Source organism: Sceloporus occidentalis, unplaced genomic scaffold, assembly GCF_023333645.1.
Source record: "Sceloporus occidentalis isolate IW3139 unplaced genomic scaffold, rSceOcc1.0.p SCAF_1, whole genome shotgun sequence".
NCBI classification, from domain to species: Eukaryota; Metazoa; Chordata; class Lepidosauria; order Squamata; family Phrynosomatidae; genus Sceloporus; species Sceloporus occidentalis.
Window position 1 is genome coordinate 19,416,158 of NW_028316981.1, and position 21,727 is coordinate 19,437,884.

A 21,727-nucleotide genomic window follows, 5' to 3' on the forward strand; every position below is an offset into this window, starting at 1 on the left:
TGCACCACATCAAGCTTTACTCATATATGTTTCCATTTCTCAAGCCTATCTTCACTTCCTTAAGGTCTAGAAAAGTTATTTTTAACAGATAAAGGAGTTTCCAAGACACTGTATTCTTGCTTGACTGCAGTGCATATGTTAAATATGCAAGGCTCTGTCTGTGGGTAAGGAAGCAGGGTCTAAACACCAAGATCCTATATGATCTTGGAAGCTAAGCAGGATAAGTCCTGGTTAATGGCAAATGAGAGACCGCCAATGAATACCACATGCTGTAGACTGTATTTCGGAGGAAGGAAATGGCAAAACCACCACTGAGTATTCCTTGCCTAAGAGAAACCTTATGAAATTCATGGGGTCATCGTAAGTTGACAGGTGACTTGAAGGCACATACACACACATACATATCCTCCTGATTTGGCAGGCACAATTAATCCTCTATTGTCCCCAAGTTTTTCAACTGCTGTTAAAATATCGCCTTTTCCTCCTCCTCCACCCACTTTCTTCCTTTGTCCTCAGTTGTGGAAAACTGAGTTCCAACTACAAAAGTAATTTACACTCAATTAACTCAGTTGGGAAAAGGGAGGAGGGGATAGGGGAGGGTGAAATCTTCCTCTTCCCTGTAGGATCAAGCAAAAGCAAAGTCCTGCAGCCTCTACTAGCTTGTGTGTTCTTCCCAAATAATAATTTTTGCCATCTTGGCCACACATGTCCCTGTCTTTATTTGTAAAATGTTGGCGGGTATGAGACTAAAGCTTACTAAGACACCATAAGCAACTGATGTCTTCCAGTGTTGCTTAATCCTCAGAATTACCTGGAACTGGAGATGTTGGCAGCTAATTGGGGGACACTGCTCACTTTCAGTTCATACTCCTTGGATGAGCCAGGATTCATGACCTTCCAAGTGATGGAAACAAGCCTCCCTGGGAACACAGGAGTGTCTCTGCTCAGCTGGAACAAACCGGGGTGTAGGTTATAGTACTTTGGTTGGAGCCAGATTGTGCAAAGCGAGAGCTCCCTAGAAAGGCATGAGGACTTGCTCAGGTGCTTATTTGCTGAATGATAAGACAGGTAAGCACAACAGCATAAACAGATCTATTTGCAGTGACAGACACATACTGCACATATCGAAAACTGGTCCCAAATAGCAAGACATCAGAAGTTTGTGAAGTCGAAGGCTTTCACAGACAACATCCATAGTTTTCTGTGGGGTTTTTACAGGCTGTGTGGCCATGTTCTTGGAAGAATTTAATCCTGATGTTTCATTTGCAACTGTGGCTGATATCTTCAGAGGGTTGAAAGGGTCTGAAGGGTCTGAAAATGCCAGCCAGTTGCAAGCAAAACGTCAAGAATAAATTCTTTCAGAACACAGCCACACAGCCCAAAAAAACCCTGGCAAAGAAAACCATCAGAAGTTTGTTTGTTGGATTTTTTAATCACCATCATTCATCCATCCTTCTGCTTTTAACTGAAATACCGCCATACAACCAGACTTTAACCAATTTGAATTGACATCCTCACATACCAATGGTATATATCTGTCTGTGCTTGGCTTCCACTCCACCAAATGCATCTGAAAAAGTACACTGAAGTCTATGAAAGCACATACTACCAATTTCTTTCTTTCAGTTACCGTATATACTCATGTATAAGTCGACCTCATGTATAAGTCGAGGGCAGTTTTTGAGGCCAAAATCATGGATTTTGATATGACCCGTGGATAAGTCGAGGGCATGTTACAAAAGATCTAAAGGGGGAAACAAAGCACCACTTCCCACTCTACATCTCCCTCTCTGAACCTCTCTCAAGGGTCACAGTATCAGCATGGGGAAACAAGTCTGGGTGCATACACACACACACACACACACACACACACACACACACCTCTTTGCATCAGCATTTCCAGACTCAAGGCTTGCAGGGGGGAAAAAGAAGACACCAGCCTTGCCTTTAACCCCAGCATTTCCAGACCCATGGCTTCCAGGGGAAAAAAAGAGGTCCCCAGCCTTGCCTTTAACCCCATCATTTCCAGACCCATGGCTTCCAGGGGGAAAAAGGAGGACCCCAGGCTTGCCTTTAACCCCAGCATTTCTAGACCCATGGATTGCAGGGCAGAAAAGGAGGACCCCCGGCTTGCCTTTAACCCCAGCATTTCCAGACCCATGGCTTGGAGGGGGAAAAGTAGGACCCCAGGCTTGCCTTTAACCCCAGCATTTCCAGACCCATGGCTTGGAGGGGAGAAAAGGAGGACCCCAGGCTTGCCTTTAAACCCAGCATTTCCAGACCCATGGTTTGCAAAACAGAGTCCAAGCCTGGGCATGCTCCCTCTCTCTGCATCCCTCTCCCTTCCCTCAGTAGCTGCTTGTTAGCTCCAGCTGCAGAGGGCTGAAGGATCTCTCTCTCACACACACACTCATGGAGAGAGGAGAGGCTGCCGGCACCAGGACTCAAATGGGGACTGTTTACTTGGCTACAGAGGAAGGTGGGCACTTTTTAAAATTAACTTTATCAGCTGTAGTAATCTATTGACCCTTCCATAAGTCGATCCTTCACTTTGGAGTCCATTTTGGGGCATAAATTTCTCGACTTATAGTTGAGTATATACGGTAGTTTCAAAGGTGCTGCATCTCTCCACATACTGATTCTACAGACTAACATGGCTCTATCATTCAATTTACAATCTGTTGTGTTATATTTAAAGACTAATAGTGATCAATTTTATACTGAATGTTGTCATTCCAATACTGTATAAATAAAGGCCATTTTCTGTCTACTTCCTTGAACTCTGGTTCAGACTACCAATATAAACCATACTCCCAAGATAGCCTATATATATCAATTCTCTTTTAATCATGCAGTTAAAAAGTGTACAATAAATTATATATCTTATGATTGCCTACAATTCCTTTTCCACACCAAAATCCTTCTGCCCTTCCTCCAATAAGCTTAATGAGCCACATATGACTCTCTTCTTCCCCAGTTTGTTCTCACAACAACCCAGTGAAGTAGGTCAAGCCAAGTGAGCGTGAGTGATCCAAAGTGATCTAGTGAGTTTTACTGATCAGTCTCAAAGGCGCACATCTAACATTGCAACCATTACCCTACAGAGTTCAGATATACACCCCATTCCCTTTTTCTCCGGAACCAGTATATTACAGCAGTTTGACCATTGGACTATGGTTCTTGAGACCAGTGTTTGAATCCTCACTTGGCCATGGAAAACCACTGGGTGACCTTGGGCAATTTATTATCTCTCAACCTCAGATTATGGCAATGGCAAACCCTCTCTGAAGAAGCTTGCCAAGAAAACACAATGATAGGTTTGCCTTAGGGTTGCCATAAATCAGAAATGTCTTGAAGGCATATAACAATAACACTCTCAGCTTGCCCCACCTTACCTCCAACAGAGATCCCACCATGGTGGCAGCTTGTGGGGCAGCTCTCTCCAACCTCCGGCCCTCACTGTCAACACCATGCACCACTATGGAGAAGTTGCTGCTGGTCAGTAAGGTTGGAGGCAGCTCTGCCACAAACAGGTCAGCTCTCTGGGTTCCTCCTTGAAGTTCCAGTTCCCCAAGACTACCTGTCCTTCCTTCTAAATTCACAGCCTGGAGATGAACAGATCCTGACTCCGACTGATTCAGGCCCATCGCCATAACAACCAAGTAAGTAGGCAAACCTGTTGGAGGGAGGGATATGAAAACTAATTAGACCTTGCAAATTCAATCCCACTTTGAAGGTGTAGGGAGAAAAGTGTGATACACTGTATATGCATAAGTCCAGTGATTTTAGTCAAAAATTGATCCAAAAAACCTGGGTCAGCTTCTCCAGAGGACAATGTTAAGTACTGTACTTTAATTCTTATCAAATAATGAACTATCTCCTTCTCTGAGTAGAGTGGTGAAAGGTGAGAGCTTAGTCCATTCCAGTAGCACTTAAAAGAAACACTAACTTCCTCTACTCTCTCTCTGCCACTGCACCACTTCTGACTTTTGAATGCCTGGGCAGGAAAACGGCAGCCACAGTGGCTCTTTGGTGCTTCCCCTCAAAGAAGTGCAGAGATTAATCAAGCTCTGAAGGAACTGAATAAGACATTTGTGTATATTTGTCAGCTTCTCTGGGTTAAAATCAGGCAAAGTTATCACATTAAAGTTAAAGGCTATAATCACTGCTGACATTGTTGCCATTTTCTTTGCTTTGCCTTTTCATCCTTTTTGAAATGTGTGCCTTTTGCCTGGTTGCCTCCCACATACATTGTACAGTGACCATTGATCCTATTTCCCTCCTCATCCATCCAGCATTTAGGGCAAATTATGCCTGCCATAATTTTTTAAGTTCTTTGGCATTGTTTTCTTTTGCTTTGTCCTTTATCTCCTTTGTTACATGCCCCTAAGTGTTACCTGTGACTTATCTATGGGTCATATCAAAATCGATAAGTTTGGCCCCAAAACCTGTCCTCAATGTACACATGAGGTCAACTTATAATCAAGGATAAATAAATAATAAAATAAAATATCCCAAGTATGCTTATTTCTAAGTAGAGGCTTATGTAAGTAGATCTCTGTCCTCATGATTAGGCCACGAAATCAGTTAGAGGTTTGTAGCAGGGTCTTTGAGGAAGAACAGGACATTTTGGGTTACTTTTTTGGACTACAACCCCATAGCAAGCACGGTTAGTATAAGATTCTGGGAGTTGCTGTCCAAAAAGGAACTTTTCCAAGCTCTGATGATGATGTGGAGAAAAAACTGCAAGGCTAACGGACAACATGGAACAAGCCATGGGATGTTTTGTGCAGAACTTGTAAAGTTAGTTTTTAAGGGTAATTTGCTCCCATTACTTGTTACAATGGTGGAAAGTAACTTTTACTCATTAAAATATTGAAAAAGTTAACTTGTTGCATGCCCTGTCATGCAGTTACTATTAATTTCTTCCCCCCAGCCCCACCTTTTGTTAAGAGGAAACTCTTTAGGATGATGCAAGAATGTCATAAAACTAGAATATTTTCCGTCAAATGCTTCTAAAAATGCCATTTAAAATAAACTTTTGAATGAAACCAGAAATTGTTGCACCAATAAAGTGACTTTACTCATGTTTTGTTGCCCTTCTCTTGTTAGCTCCTCCCAAAGTAACTAGGTACAAGAAACCTGGGCCGTGACTTCCCAATTTTGGTTTTGTCTTTATACTCCTTTAGGATCTGCTAGGCCTGACAAATATATACAGGACAGTTAATAATGAGAAAGATCATTTTAATGGCTGAAGTATCTACTTCTTCCCTCCTCACACATACATAAAGTCCTGTGAAAGCAAACACTGATGAACCAAAGGGGAGATATCCCACACCTACCTTCTACAGGGTGACTATCCATCATAAATAGCCCTGGGTGGCGACCATCCACTGGAACAGCAAAGTAATACAGGAAGTCAAGGGTGCTTTGACCTGCAACCAAGGACAAATATTTGAACGTTTTAAAAAGAGAGACTCTTTGATTGCTAACACACCAAGAGGGCTGCCTAGGATACAAAAAGCCATTCTGTCTATTCAGTCCACAGCTGTTTCTCCACTAGCTCTGGAGGTGCCATCTTTAGTTCACTCTCTTTCTACAGAAAATCCATACAGCATCATTAACTATCCATTGCCTTCCAATACTCCAAATGTGAATGTAGCACTAGGCACTACAGTTTTAGTACAGTGTCATTGAAGCCTTAAAAGAGCAGTCGTTACTTTCTGTAAGAGTCTCCTTCCTTTCTGCTTCTGCTATTGTAATCACTTACTGTTTAGCATGGACCTCACATTACTGAATTGCCCCTCAATGAGTGAGTTCCTGTTTGGGATTGCAGCTTTGCAGGTTTCCAGAGCAATTGCGTTATTACATTTTCTACAACTCCAACTTTGCAATAGTGATTTAAAACATTAAGTAAGGAATTGCACAAAAGACTAGTAATTAAAGCATGCCCCAAAGGGAACAAAAAGAAACTAAGAAATTAAAGGCCAATTCTATAACATGATGTGCAGGAAACAAAAACTGCCAGAAGAAAGTATCTAATTAAAGGAGAAATTGCAAAAGACCTAGACTGGTGTTAACTACCGTAACCATTGCCTTCAAAAACTGGTAGGCCAGACTGGTGTCAGTTGTGCATTTTAGAGACCATATAACACTGGTCTTGCAAGAACTACACTGGCTTCCAATTTGCTTCTGAGCTCAATTCAAGGTGCTGTTCTTGACTTCCACAGCCCTAAATGACTAGGGTCAAGATATCTGAAAGACTATCTCCTCTTATATGAGCCTCCCAGAGATCTGAGTTCTTCAGAGGAGGCCACCAGCATGAACTTAATGCTGGTGGGCACATAGAACAGAGGTCTCTCTGGAGCAGTGCCTCAACTGTGGAACTCTCTGCCCAAGGAAGTTAGGCTGGTCCCATTGCTTTTAAGCTTCCAGCAGTCAGCCCAAAAGTGTTGCTATGCATGGCATTTAGTGTTTGAAATTGCTATTTTAACTGTTTCCAAACTAGATTCTGAGATTGTTTTTAGAGTATTTTAGGAGTTTTTAAATGATACATTAATGTGCTTTAAAAATTTTTTAATCGTTTTATTGTTTTAATTGGTTTTTATTTATTGATCACCTCAGGAGACCTTCTAGGCTGGGAGGTGATAGACAAATACTTTACATAAGTAAATAAATAAGCTGAATTAGGTTTACTTTCAAGTAAGTGTCATCTTAAGATGGAGACAGGCATCACTAAATACAGTATTATATTAAAGTGGCAGGTGGAACTACTGTTATAATTCCACTACTGTAGAAAAGCACATTCAGCAGCACTAAAGTAACTCATCAGAGATCATTTGCTCTGAAGAAGAGAAGCAATCATCTGTAGAATCCAGTGAGACAAGATGTCAAAACCATGGCCAAGGTTTTACACTAAGAATGGATTCATCATGTACTGATGTCCACAAGTGCATTTAAGTGTACAAATGATCATTTGGAGGAAAACAAACACACTATTATAATCTCCCTGAGTCAGTGTTTTAATTTAACCTTTTTCTTACCCTGGATATAAACAGAATAATGGCCTCTGGAATAAAGCTTTAACATCCATTTGCCAGCATGGACTGGGGAAGAAAGAAATGCTCTGTAGATGCCACCAATGGACTCAATCTTGGCTAAGGGACCAGTAGTTAATTTATTCATCTGTACTTTACCTGCAAGAAAGTTTATAGGAAGAAAATCAGTGCAATGGAAAAGATAAACAGGATTAATTGTTAGTGTAAACATACCTTCTTGTGTGCCTTCAAGTTGTTTCCAATTTATGGCAACCTGAAAGTGAACCTATCACAGGGTTTTCTTGGCAAGATTTTTCCAGAGGGAGGAGTTGTCTTGGCTTTTGTCTGAAGCTGAGAGTGTGTGACTTGCCCAAGGTCACTCAGTCGGTTTCCATGGCTGAGTGGGGATTTGAACACTAGCATCCAGAGCTGTAATCCAACACTCAAACTATGATACCATGTTGGCTCTCTAAGGACATTATAGATTATTGGTCAGTTTTGCTCAGTATTGTTTACATTGACTGGTAGTAAGCAGCTCTACAGGATTTTAAGCAGGCTTCTTTCCTAGCTTCAGCTAGAGATGAGGATCTTTTTCATGCAAAACAAGTTCTCTGTTTCTGCAGTGCTTCTCTTAAATTAAAGCACAGTTCTAAATCTTGGGGTTCTGAATAAAAAGCTGATAAAACAGAAACATAGGAAGCTGTTCTGTATATAGTTTATGGTTAGAATGTTAGATTAGAACTAGAGACACAGACCAAAATCCCCACTCAACTAGGAAGTTTACTGGGTAACCTTTAACTGGCCATCATCTCCCTGGCTAGCCTATTTCATAAGTTTGTTGGGAAGATAAAACTTTCTTCTTCAAAAAAATTGGAGATATACAAATAAATAAATAAAATTCACCATGGTTTGTAGATTTTTGCAAAGAGAGATGGAAGCAACATAGCACTCTTGTGAAGAAGGATTGAAAGGGTCTGAGAATGTGGATATGCTAAATGAAAGAATCACTAATGAAGTCTTGATCATTCTGGAGTGTCTGCTTCATTCACACTTCATGCTTGGCCAGGCCAGTTGAGCTTCAGCTGAGTACACAATATAAAAAATCTAGACTCTCCCAGATTAAACATAAGAAGGGGAGATTTGGATAGCTCAGTCAACTGTCTTTTGAGAAGGTTTATTGTGATTACTCAGGCCACTGTAAATTTCCAAAGAGCCTGGGTATTTCCAAGAACCAAGTTAAATAACAATAACTCTAAAAATCATCAAACCAGGAGATTCATTTAGAAGCTGTGACTGTGAGTCCTTAAGTGTTAAAACATTCCTGTTTGTCTTAGTGTGTGCTTTTCCTCAGGTTCATATCCTGCAAGGGTGAGTGCTTTATTTTGTGACTGGTCATTGGATGGTGAACACTGGCTTAATTTACAATAACATCCAAAACAGCAATATCTTTATTGGACCAAAATGTGGATGTTATTGTACTTTGTTGTACACACTTTGATGTGTTTACTGGCTTAATTTACAAGTCTTTCTCCTGAGGCACACAGCTTTGGGGAAAGCCTATTATCAGAGAGAAAGATATGCTAACACAAAATAATAATTTCCCTTAGTTTAACTTAGTTTCAGTTAGTGAGTGAATGTATGCATGTGTGCATATCTATGCATGTATACACATATACAGTATATATGTACAACACACACAGTCATACACACACACACCTGTGTCTTAGGGTCAAACTACCTGAAACTAAGTTAAACTAAGGGAAATTATTATTTTGTGTTGTTAGCACATCTTTTCTCTCTGATAATAGGCTTTCCCCAAAGCTGTGTTGCCTTACAGATTGTGTTGTCAGTAGAGAATAGAAAAGCAAGATACATGGGATTTTAATAAATAGGCATGCTCACCTGCATATGTATGAGCGTGCGCATGCACAAACACACACTACATATGCATATATACTGTATATATGTATGCAACCATAGATATGCACAGGTGCATACATTCATTCACACAACACATTCTGTAAATGTAATTTTAAAAACCTGAAGAATCAAAATGTGGAAGCAGACAGTTTTGATCAAGTTGCTGAACTGGAAAAAAGTGGATCATTACCTGAAGGATCCCAGATTTCAAAGGCATGGATGGCACCTTGGATGGTTACAACCACTTTGTCCACCAAGCTGTCAATCCAGAACTGGTGAACCTCCAGCTCCGTTGCCCGTTTCTTTATTTTCTGGTGAACCCCCTTAAGGCTGAAGATATTTCCCTTCTGGTGGCGAAATAGGGTCACCTGGAAAGAAAGATACCCCACAATCTGTAAAAATTAGTTAGCGGGAAAACATGGAGGAGTGTACAATACAGCTTGAGTCTCCCTTGGGATCAGAAGTGTTTTGGATTTTGGAATACCTGTATTTGCATATATAGACATTGGACCCAAATCTAAGCATTTATGTTTCATTCCATTTATGTTTCATATACACCTTATACACATAGCCTGAAGATAATTTTTTATCTCTTTATTTTTCATAAACCAACAGTAAAACAATATAAAAAGGTAATTTGAATTCTATCCAAAATACAGTACATATCCCACTTACACACTTACAATGCTTGTAATGCTATGCTTATTCCACTTAAACATTAGGAAGAACTTCTTGACAGTAAGAGCTGTTTGACAGTGGAATAGGCTGCCTCAGACTGTGGTGGGGTCCCTTTCTTTGGAAGTTTTAAAATAGAGGCAGGATGGCCACCTATTAGGAGTGCACTGATTGTGTATTCCTGCATGGAATACAGAGGTTGGTCTGCATGGTCTTTGAGGTCTCTTCCAACTCTAGGATTCTATGATTCTGTGTAGGTTCATAGAATCATAGAATCATAGAATCGTAGAGTTGGAAGAGACCACAAGGGCCATCCAGTCCAACCCCCTGCCATGCAGGAAATCCAAATCAAAGCATCCCTTGCTTTGTGGAAGCCAATACAGGATAAATATAAAACAAAAATGTAACATAAGAGCCAGTGTCAGAGGCTCTTCTACTCAAATTTAGGTACTCTCATTTCCTACCCCAAGATGGATTTCCTGAAACAATAAATTAAGTTTTCCTTTTTCACTTTACAAGAGCATCCTGAATATTTTCTCCTGCTTTCTACCATACGCTCATATTGCATTGGCTGTGCTGCACTCTGCTTGATATAGACACCAAGCATTCCTACATTTTCTAGCTCAGCTTGGAGATGCCAAAGGCAGAACTGGATCTGTTGTAAATGAAGCATGTATTTATAGCTTCTCCAATTCAATATGGTGTAGTGGTTAGAGTGTCAGACCAGGACTTAGGAGATCCAGGTTTGACACCCCCCCCCCCAACTGAGCCTTGCTCATCCTGCTCCTCTTCCAAAGCAGCTGTAACACAGATTCTTCCTATAATACCTATATCTATTCACATTGCCCAAACAATATAGAAGAAGCTGCAATACAATGTAATGCTTTCCACAGCACCCAGGTAAGACATGAAGGGACTTTTTAAAAAATCACCACTTATAATTGCACAACTGCAACTCCTGAAATGGCAAATCAATCTTTAAATAATAATAATAATAATAGAACTCCAATGAATCCATAATCCTAACAAACCTTAATAAGACTAGGTCTGCCAAGATTTCATGAATAAAAAGGCAACATGGTGCTGTAGGCTGTATTTCAGAGGAAAGAACTGATAAAACCATCTCTGAGTATTCCTTCTCTAAAAACTCTATAAAACTGATGAGGTCTCCATAAGGTGACAGGCAATTTCCAGACACATACACACATACAATACGTTTAAAGAACAATAACAAAGATGAGCAGCAGTGTTCCAACAGAAAGAAGAGGACTAAATAGGGAATTTTAAAAGGCCAATGAGAAGAGTAATTTTAGTTAGAAAAGACTAACAGAATCCTAACACTACAAGGAGAAAGAAAGAAAAATCATTGCAAGTGATATTTAGAACATGAAAATGGCAATTCCTGGCAAGACAGCAAATAGTATTGAATTTTAATTAAGATTTGGAATTATAGATCTGGTCCTTTTAGTCAGATTTAGTGTTAACAATAAAAAAATGTAGCTAAGCAGATGAAAAACATAACTAAAACAAACCAAGCACTTCATCAGTCTCTCTGCCCAAAACACCTTAATGAATTGACCAGTCAGTTTTATCCCTTTGAAAGAAAATAGACAAAGCCCACATTCACTTTCTGAAAAGTGTTCCTTTTGCCCCTCTCCACATTACATTATTTATCTGTAATGTTTTATACCACCCCTCACCCACAAAAGCCATCATATAATTACATGTAAAAAATAAAATCAACAATAATATTGCATTAATAAACAATAAAGACATATTTAAAACTAAAACCATTACCGAAGATATGCTGGATTCACCAATGATCTTAGCCACATGTCGGATGTTCTTGTCATCTGTAAATATGATCTGCCCACCTGAGCTGTGAGCCAGCTCTACATAGAGGTCAAATCGGTCTGGGGCAAGAGTTTCCCGTTTTGCCCGGGTCCTAGATGGATCTTCTGTAATGAGGAAGGTCACCTGATGTTAGGTGGAGAAAGAAAGAAGCTTTATATTTATGTACGCATGTGTGTATGTGCCTTTCTATCTCTCTGCAGGAAACTGGCATCTTTTGCACTGGCTTATTACACCACTGTAAGAAAAATAGTTTAAAGCCTACTATATTTTTTAAATTCAAGCTACATAAAAAGCAGATGATCCCACTTACCTTGCATTTCTTTTCTTGGCTAAGAGATTCCACACTGTTCTTGAGATGAGCATCTTTAGCAGAAGCATCAGTAAAAACAAAAATCTCGGAATATGGTGGTGAGTACTGGAGGGCAAGCTAGAAAAAAAGGACAAAGAGAAGCGAGAGTCACATCAGGTCACAAAACATAGCATTTGAATCTATCTTGGTCATGTTGTTGTTGGATGCATTCAAGTTGTTTCTGACTTATGGTGACCCTAAGGTCATGGAGTTTTCTTGGAAAGACTGGTTCAGAAACGGTTTGCTTCTGTGGCTAAAAGAGTGTGACTCATCCAAGGCCACCCAATGGGTTTTCTGTGGCTCTGTGGAGATTCAACCCCTGGTATCCAGAGTAATAATCCCAACACCCAACCCACTCCACCATGCATCTTGGACATTTGTGGTTATTGTGTGCCTTCAACTCATTTCTGACTTATGGCGACCTTAAGGTGGACCTATCATGGGGTTTTCTGAAGCAGAAGGTGTGCAACTCGCCGAAGGTCACCCAGCGGGTTTCCATGGCTGAGTGGGGAATTGAACCCTGATCACCAGGGTCCTAGTGTTATGCTCAAACTGCTAGCCCATGCAGGGTCATCTTGGCCGTTAGTGACAGCCAAAGGAAAGTACTAGAAAAAGTTCTTGTTGTGTGTTTTGGTCCCAACAAGGTTTCCATTTTACAGTTTCAAAAATGTCTCAACAAATTATTTGCTGAATCTCCCACCAATTCTACAAAAAGCAAGCAAACAAAAATGCTGTTTACACTTTAACAGAAGTTAAGTGATGTTAATACTATATTAATAATCAATCTACATTAATGATTGGTAGGAAAATTCCACCAACATGCACAGCTCTGTCAAGTCTGCAAAAATTTCAGGATCTGGCTCTGCATCTGTAGACCTCCTACACTCATGCTTCTCAGGCTATCTGATGTGGGCTACCACCAGTTTAGTTTGCTAATATGCAAGGGAATAGAACCCTGGTCCAGAACCAAACTTGCTGCAAAATGGGAAGTGATGCCTCATGAACCCGCATCAATCATGGACCACCACTTGGAGTATTACATTGTTGTGATGTGCCTTCAAGTCAATTTACAGCAACCCTAAGGTGACGTGATCACATGGTTTTCTTGGCAATAGGGTATTGAGAGGGGGTTTGGCACTGCCTTCCTCTGAGGCTGAGAGAGTGTGATTTGACCAAGGTCATCCAATGGGTTTCCATGCCTGAGCAGGGATTCAAACTCTAGTCTCTCAGATTCCTAATCCAGCATTTAAACTACTACATCATACTGCCACCTACAGTAGTAATCAAGCCCTCCATTTATTGGCATAAACCGCAAATGAAAATTTCACACTGTCTCTTCTCCATTATATAAAGATTAAACCACCAGGTTAAGATTCCCTATTTACTCTTTCTACCACCTTAGACTAGCAACTAACATGCTCTTGAAAGGTGAAAAGGGCAAATATAAGGAATGGGGAGTACATATACTGATAGTATTCATGAGAAGGCAACTGTGTATTAGCCTGTTCAGTAATCCAGTCCTAGACAAAATGGTTTCAGTATCAATACAAAGGTAAAAACAATGTATGAGGTCATGTTATTCCTAATTTGTCTCTAATCTCAGATTGCAGACTGCCAGTAGTTTATAGACTACAGTTGTGAAAACTTCTTGCCCATAAAAATATGCATTTATCTCACAGGGATAAAATACTACCTCCAGTGCAGAAAGGCACATTTCTGGTTCATCCCCACCAGACAGAGGAATGATTCTGTCAAATATCTTCCAGAATTCTTCTGGGTCACTGGTCTTGTGGACAGGGCCAAACTCTGGAAGGAGGAGAGAGAAAGAGAGAGGGAGCATTAATGGCTGATTCATGCACTTGCTTTACTTCATTGCAGCTGAATAGGTGAACCATCTCAATTGAAGAAGCATTACATCACCAGTACTATGTTCAAGTTCGTTTTCTTTTCATCTCATTTATTTGTAGCTATTTTTGAATGCTCTAGTGAGACATACTCAGCATAATTTCAAAAGAATAGCAGAAATCAAATGAAATAAATTAAACTAAACATAGTTATCTGGATTCTGGCCCTTTAGGCTTACCAGAAAGCAAGAAGGACACAGAGCAACACCTCTGATTCACTAACTCCCTGTTCTGGCTCCTAGCTTCTCTCACTTTGAAAAAATGGGCTTTTCTGCTTCCAGCTGTTTCCTTCCTCACAACCAATTCCCTTGACAGCTTAAATCCTGTGTACTTGAGAATACAGTATAACCTTCACTCATTTGAAGTGTTAACTAGGCCTTTAAGAATCTGATGATAATTTGCACACAGTATAAAAAGGAAAACTGAGCAGTATCATCTTTAAGACAAACTGATTTATTTTAGCCTGAGCCTTCATAGATCTCAGTGCTCTTCCTCAGATGCACTGACAGTGAACAATATTAAAGACACAAGTATTTAAGCACAATTACACGATGGTGCAAGTAGGATTGGGAGTTAAGGGGAACAGAAAGATGCAAATTGTGACATTAGTCATAAATCTTCAAAACTTTAAGTCAGTTGATTCAGGGAAGTCAAGACGATGGCCTGTTAGTCTTGAGGTGTCAAAGCAATGCATTCTGCTTACCCAAAAGTCAACTTCTTTAAGGTAGGAAACTGTTCTGAGAATTATTTTATTACAAACACAACTGTGATGAGAATCCATATATGAATATACTAATATATGTAGTTTCCAAAAACTGTTATTCTTTTCCATTTGTATACAAACTTGGAAAACACATTGGTTGACTCCTATTAAAAGTCCCCAAATCCTCCAACCAGTCTGGCTGTTGTCTAGGGTATATGGGAGTTGTAGTCCAAAAAGTATATTTTCCATTTGAAGACTTATATTGAAACAATATCTTACACTACCAGAGTATGTTCATGATCTGGGTTTCAAAAATGGAGCACTTGTCCTTCCTTTTCAATGAAGATTTGTGAATGAAGTACAAATTTGTGGATGAACTACAAAACCTCCTTTACAGAAGAAATTAGTGCTGATTCAGCATGGTAAAACCCCACACAGCAATTGAAAGCTTGGAGGATTTTTTTCCCCTCTCCTAATCCTGCCTGGGTCTCAAATTCTCTGGGAGAGGGTATTCTTTTTATCCCATCACATTTGAAAAGGGTTTTCTTTGTGCTCCTCCCAGATTTGAAATTCTGTGCCAAGGGAGGCCTTATCTTTGATCATCTACCATCCTGCAAAGACACTTTTATTAGACATCCCTTTGGCTTGACTATATATGGCCACCATAAATATGCTGCAACTTGTTAAACCAGGTGTTGAAGTCCATGGAGCTTGGAAAGCTTGCAACAAGTATATTGTGCATTTCAGTTGGCCAATAAATCATTGATAGATTTTCATTTGGGCAGGTATTTTTTATCAACTTCTTTTTTCCACCTTGTTTTTATGCTTCTGATATTTTGTACATCAAATTAGTGTATTTGGTCTACAACTCCAAGGCCTAAATCTAATTATAAGTCACAAGTAGAGTAGGCCCACTGAATAAATGGGAATTCGGTGAGTTAACATAAATTCTTAACATAAATTCCAGCTACTCAAGAGTTTTGTTGTAGTTGGGAGTAACGACTGGATTACTACAATTTAGGTCCCAGAACCCCCTAGCTATAACCCCCCAAAAAGATAATTTGCCTAAGGCCCCCTACTATGTTATTTCTAACTACTTTTAGTCACCTTGAGCACCATTTACTGGAAAGGAAGAATGTAAATGTAAACAAATAAATAATATAAAAAGTGACCGCACACGCACTCATCCACCCCAAACCTGGACCCATGTCAATCACCTTACCTGGGTCGTGAAAAGGCACTAAGATGTAGAAATCTGGCTCTTGAGGGGTGCCACGTCGCTGGTCAATGATCTCTCGTGCCTGGTACTTGGCAGCATTAATCTCATCTCCCATGCTTCCAGTGGTATCCACAACAAAGCTCAGGCCTGTGGATGGACTGATATCCAGCAGTCTGCAAACAAAAGAAAGGGAACCAACCATGGATGAGTCATTATCCTGTAGTCTCTTGGGCTATATATAGAGAAAACAGTATTAATCATGAGCACTTTGAACCAATTCAATTTTCATGGGAACTGGACAGAATCCAACAGATTATCAGCTTTAATTTCCTGCCACATAACAGGACAGCTTCTGCTCAAAGCATCCATGGCAGCTGCATTCAAATCCCTACTTCCTTGTTTGTGATGGAAGGAACATGTTTCTCCTCCATTTTGGTATTTGCTTGGCTTTATCCAGAACCTGGAAAATTTACTTATTTGAGCTAAAATTCTCATATATTAAAATTCTTGGATTTGTTGTCCAAACATGTCACTTTCCAAGCTCTAGTTTTATCATGCCCTAAAATTGTTTTAATTTTTTTAAAAGAAGTACTCATCCATTTTAGCCATAAAGTAAAGGTAAGTAAGTGGTCAAGTTGAACCCAGGAAGCAGGATATTGATTAGTTCAGTTAGAGTTAAAAAGTCAGCCAAGGGCTGACTTGTAATTAGAGTTGCTAGATCTCAGGGCCCGGCACTCTCTCCAGTTTTCATGGGTCATCTCCAGGCAGGAGATGATGATTCAAATTCTCCAGTTCTGCTGGGCCAACCTCCAGGCAAGAAGAAAGGATTGTGCAAATCTCGAGCTCACCTAGTAGATCAGCAACTTACTACAATTTGCAAGGCTGAATTTATTTGTTGCTACAATTTGCAAAGCCCCTCCAGAGGATCTGGATATTTAGTTAATGAGCTTCCTCCTTTCCTCACAGTTGTGGCAACCTGCACTGCATCCACCTTTTCTCTAGGAGAAAGTGTTGTTGTTGTGTGCCTTCAGGTCATTTCCGACGTATGGCAAGCCTAAAGTGAACCTATCACAGGTTTTCTTGTGCTGAGAATGTGTGACTTGCCCAAAGTCACTCAGGCTGAATGGGGAATTGAACCTTGATCTCCAGAATTGTACTCCAATGCTTAAACTGGTTCTCAGAAGCAAGTAGACAACATTAAATGTCCTTATCCTAAGGTTCAGAAATTTTGGAAAGAAATTCACCAAGAGATAAAATTAATCTTTAATTTTAAAGGAGCCCCCAACCTGAAAATGTATCTCTTGAACATGTTCAATATGTGTTCAATATGGAAAAAAAGACCTCCGGGAAGGGAAAGGTTTTATTCTATGTGATCGTTGCAGCTAGAATGGTTCTGGCAAAGCACTGGAAATCAAATCAGATTCCGTCAATTCGAGAATGGATCCTGAAAGTCATGGATATCTTCGAAATGGATAAATTAACTTGCCTTTTGAAAAAAGACATGCTAGGGAAATTTTACAAGGATTGGGAACCTTGGAGAAACTATATTCAAGTTAAAGAAAAAGGTAATAGATATATGTCTTTTGAAAAAGAGTAAGGATAAGGTCATCCCAAATAGAGCTAAGTCAAAAGCCAACTCTTGAGAGTCTTTGAATTTCGAATACTCTATAAAGGATAGTTTCATTAGATACAGAGACACAAGTTATTAAAAGAAACCATAGCCTTGAAAGTTAATTATATGTGGTCTAGTTTAAAGAGTTAGTATGCTTTTATTTATCTGAGTACTTGTAGGGTAGAAACTGTTTCTTTCTAGGAAGTTTATGTATGGACAAATGTAGTGTAAATTTGAATTGTACCTTTGATATATGTATTTTTTTTATTTTTAATAATAAAATTATTTTAAAAAAAATAAATGTCCTTATCTCCCTTACATAATTCCCTCATTTCACCTGTATCTGGGAACAGCCCCTTCAGCTATGCCTTCATTTCCAAACAAACTGTATAAACTCTGTATATGTATGTGTGTGTATTTTGTTGTTGTTGTTGTTGTTGTTGTTGTTGTTGTTGCTATTGTTTATTTATACAGCACCATAAATTTGCATGGCACTTTGCAGACATCATCAAAACAGCATATAATCTGCCAATAGCGTACAATCCAAAAATCATAAAATATAAACTATACAAAATTAAGCAAGTTATGTAGTTAAAATACAGACTGTAAAAACAACTAATACATATAATCAAATATAAAATTATAAAAGAATATTAAAATACAGTTCCAAATGCTTTAGAGAACAAGAAAGTCTTTAGTTCTGATTTAAAACTAGCAAGAGAAGAGATAGTCCACAGATATTCAGGGAGGCAGTTCCAGGAGTATGGTGCAGCAAGCAAAAAAGGATGAAGCTGAGCCAAGCAAGAAGAAACCCTTGGCTGGGTAAGAAGCCCCGAGCTCTTGTGACAAAACTGGGGTTGATACTTAATACCTAATAGTTAATGGCATCACCAGTGACCATTCCTAGATCTCAGGTTATGGCCTAGAAACCTCAGGTTCTGGAACAATCCTGAATTGGCAGCCCTACTTTTAATAAACTTCAACAAAAGGGTAAATATTCTACCTAATGAAATACAGGTTTGGTTAGCAAAAATAAATGAGAAATTACCCTCCTGATTGGCTGGAGTGTGATAGAGAAAAGCAGGGTCAAAACAAAATGACAGAGGGCCTCCCCTGTTCTTCTCAGACCATAAATCGAGAAGAAAGGCAGAAAGGCATAGAGAGAGAGAGAAGGAAAGAAGGAAGACTGACGGACAGACGGACTGACTGACTAGGAAGTAGAGAAGATTACAGTGTGGAGGTGGGGATGAAAATAGAGCCTGGAATTAGAGAACAAATTGAGAGAAATGACCAAGGATATTGCTCATCACTAACATCATTATGAAATGCAATACATAGCTGGAACCCAGACCTGGTACAAACCCTCAAATCAAGACTCTCCAGGTACAGATTTGATATGTGCCCTCTTGCCAAACTAAAATGGACAAATAAAATGAAGTACAAGGTGAAAAGGAAAAAAAAACCTCTTGGGCATCAGTGGGAGCAGAACAGGTCATATGACAAAATCTTTATTTTAAAAAGCTTCTTGAACAAGTATTTGCTTTAGTTTTAAGTTGCTGGTACTCCTTGCCATGGATCGTTTCCCTTATCTCCCCAAGGATGAAAATGTAGGGGAAGGGAAATAGAAAAATTAAGAAGGGGAGACGCTTCTCCTCCACTACTCCTTTTTAGAGGTGGACAATCTGAAAAAATCTGGGATTGCTTGGCAACAAGAATGGGGACTTTATGAGACACAACTTTTAAATCACAATTAAGAGTTGGGAAGAAAGCCAGTGTGACATAGTAGTTTAACGGTTGGACTATGGCCTGTTACAGACTGCCAAAATAAAGCTGCTTCGGGTCTCTTTGGAGGTATGCTGTTTAAATGATGCATGCATCCTAAGAATCCGGAAGCTGCACCAAAGCTGCCCTCCAGTGCTTAGGAATGGAGTGTGGCTTTGGCGCGACCTCCGGACTCTTAGGACCCATGCATCATTTAAAATAGCATACCTCCAAAGAGGCCCGAAGCAGCTTTATTTTGGCAGTCTGTAACAGGCCTATGACTCTGGAGACCAGAGTTCAATTCTCAGCTCAACTATGAAACCTCTTGGGTGATCTTGGGCATATCACATTCTCTCAGCCTCAGGAGAAAGCAATGCCAAACCTCCTCTGAGCAAATCCTGCCAAGAAAACCCCAAGATAGGGTCACCTTAGGGTCATCACAAGTCAGAAACTACTTGAAGACACACAGCAACAGCTGGGGGGGGGGGGGAGGAAGCAGCTGTAGTGATACTTAGCACATGCCACCACCTCCAGCCCATAACTGTTTGATCCCAACATGTAGCTGCTGCATCCTTTTTCATTGTTGGGGAAAACCCATCAATGACCTTCCAATTAAGCTAGTCCCCAGGTGCAAAATGTCACTGCTGGGGCAATTGTGATATTGGCAATCATGTGGTGTCAGCGTCTCTTCCTCTCCCCTGTCCCTCTCCCACTTGCTATTGCCAGGTAAGCTGATTCCTATTATTATTATTATTATTATTATTATTATTATTATTATTTTAACTTAAATTGCAGTAGCAGAGCTGTGAAAGTGCATGAAACAGTAAAAATAAAAATAAATAAAAATAATTTTTTAAATACATGCTGGGTAAGGGATAGGGCAGGAATTCGGGGTTAAGAGGGAGTCAGCAAGAAAGTGTGATGGCTGCAGCAGCCCCAGTCATGTGATTGTGAAGACATGCAATAATAGCAGGTGTAATTCAGTTCTCTTTAACAAGTGCAATTGTAGTGAGAATAGGTCTCATCCGGTAATGTCCTAAGACAACTCTAGAGAAAAAAATAAGACATTGATAGCATCCTTCTGCCATGCTGTTAATTTGGTACAGGAAGGCTTAGGGATGTCACCTAAAGACCAAGTGATGAGAAGGTTAGGAACACACTTTTTACATAACATTACCTCATGAATTGTTTGCTCCCTATTTCTTGCCACAACTTCTCCAAGAAATGTTTGGTGGCCTCTTGGGCCAGAAAAGCTGCTTCATTATGCAGGTAGTGGTGGGGTGAGAAGAAAAGGGATGAACTATCCTTATTAATACCACCACGAGGCTCTCTGTGTCGGCTGTCATCAAACCTTCCACCATGGCTGCATTTTCCTGAGGAGAGGAGAACATTTCAGACTTGAGAGGACAAAAACCGACTACCCATAACTTTAAAAATTTGGGCAAAGTGATGTAATTTTAATTTCCTATAAAAATAATGGACTTTGATATCCATGGGCTTAGTTCCAGGACCCACCCCTAGCTCCCATGGATACCAGAATCTATAGATACCAAAATTTTCCTGAAGCAGGCTAGGTGCAATAGGCATTATCAGAATCTGAAAGCAAATCCCCAAAGCAATTGTGGAAAGACATTTTGAGAACAAAATTTCAAGTGACACTGGAACTATTCTTGTTAGGAATGTTAGATAAACAATTGGAGAGGAAGCATGGAAGAATTATGCAGTACATGGCAACTGCTGCAAGAATGAGCTTCTCTCAGATGTGGAAAGAAACAAGGATTCCTTCTCAGGAAGACTGGTTGTTAAAAAAAGGTATGAATTTGTATCACATTAGAGTAACACATTAAAAAGTGTTCGATGACTTTAAGAAAGAATGGGGGCTTTTAAGAGATCACTTGGCAGGAAAGCAGGGATCTGTGGTGATTTTGGGTTTTTGAGAAAGAATGGTCTTATTATATAGAGATTTATAGATTTATTTTTATGGTCATTTTTAAATATAACATTATTAGGTTAAGGGTTGGATAGTAAGAATGGAGTAGATATATTCAATGTAATAAAACCACAGACAGGTAAGCTGGAAACCATGGTTCTTCTGTTTGTCTTTTTATCCTTTCCTTGTTGTTTTTAGTGCAGGTGGCCCTCCATAGCCATAGATTCTTTATCCACAGATTCAGCCATGGCTTGAAAATACGCCCCCCCCCCCCCCAAAAAAAAATCCAAAAAGCAAACGTAGCCTTTGCCATTTTATCTGAAGGACACCCTTTCACTATGCCATTGTACATAATGGGACTTGAGCACCATGGATTTTGGTATCTGAGGATGGGGGTCCTCAAATACCAGCAGATACCAAGGGCCCTCTGTAATTAGTTAGATTTGTAGTTTAGTCTGATTTGTTTGCTTTATATGTTTGTTTTAGGTATATAGGTATGGATTGTTTCAATTTGTTAATGTCATGTGTTAGTGTTATGGTTGCTGTTGTTTGCAATATTTTTTTTGTAAAGCACTTGTAGGGAGGATGCATCTAGGGCTAACAGCTGCAGAGTGAGAGGAATATTCATTAGAACTCCCCCAACTAGGAAATGTTGTTTCAAATAAAGAAAATAAAGTAAAATAAAATTGGGATGTGCTGCATCTTTGAACAATTTCTCAAAGTCACCACTTCATTTCAAGATTAGCATTCCATCTTGTTTGGT

At 39.7% G+C, this 21,727-nt stretch overlaps 1 protein-coding gene across 3 annotated transcripts in view; it reads right to left on the reverse strand.

Moving 5' to 3' along the window:
- Nucleotides 1-21,727, reverse strand: part of VWA7 (von Willebrand factor A domain containing 7) — a 41,153-nt gene that overhangs the window by 5,117 nt on the left and 14,309 nt on the right. For 2 of the 3 annotated variants that reach the window (XM_089514960.1, XM_089514978.1), the window contains 10 exons: nucleotides 20,212-20,407; nucleotides 15,665-15,834; nucleotides 13,529-13,641; nucleotides 11,797-11,913; nucleotides 11,430-11,609; nucleotides 9,148-9,325; nucleotides 7,044-7,196; nucleotides 5,343-5,435; nucleotides 3,396-3,676; nucleotides 812-948 (listed from right to left, as the gene is read on the reverse strand). In XM_089514960.1, the coding sequence (XP_089371086.1) occupies nucleotides 812-948; nucleotides 3,396-3,676; nucleotides 5,343-5,435; nucleotides 7,044-7,196; nucleotides 9,148-9,325; nucleotides 11,430-11,609; nucleotides 11,797-11,913; nucleotides 13,529-13,641; nucleotides 15,665-15,834; nucleotides 20,212-20,407 (1,618 nt within the window). Of the gene's footprint in view, nucleotides 1-811; nucleotides 1,016-3,395; nucleotides 3,677-5,342; nucleotides 5,436-7,043; nucleotides 7,197-9,147; nucleotides 9,326-11,429; nucleotides 11,610-11,796; nucleotides 11,914-13,528; nucleotides 13,642-15,664; nucleotides 15,835-20,211; nucleotides 20,408-21,727 lie in introns of those variants that run through there. The other variant, XM_089514969.1, reaches the window with a different exon arrangement.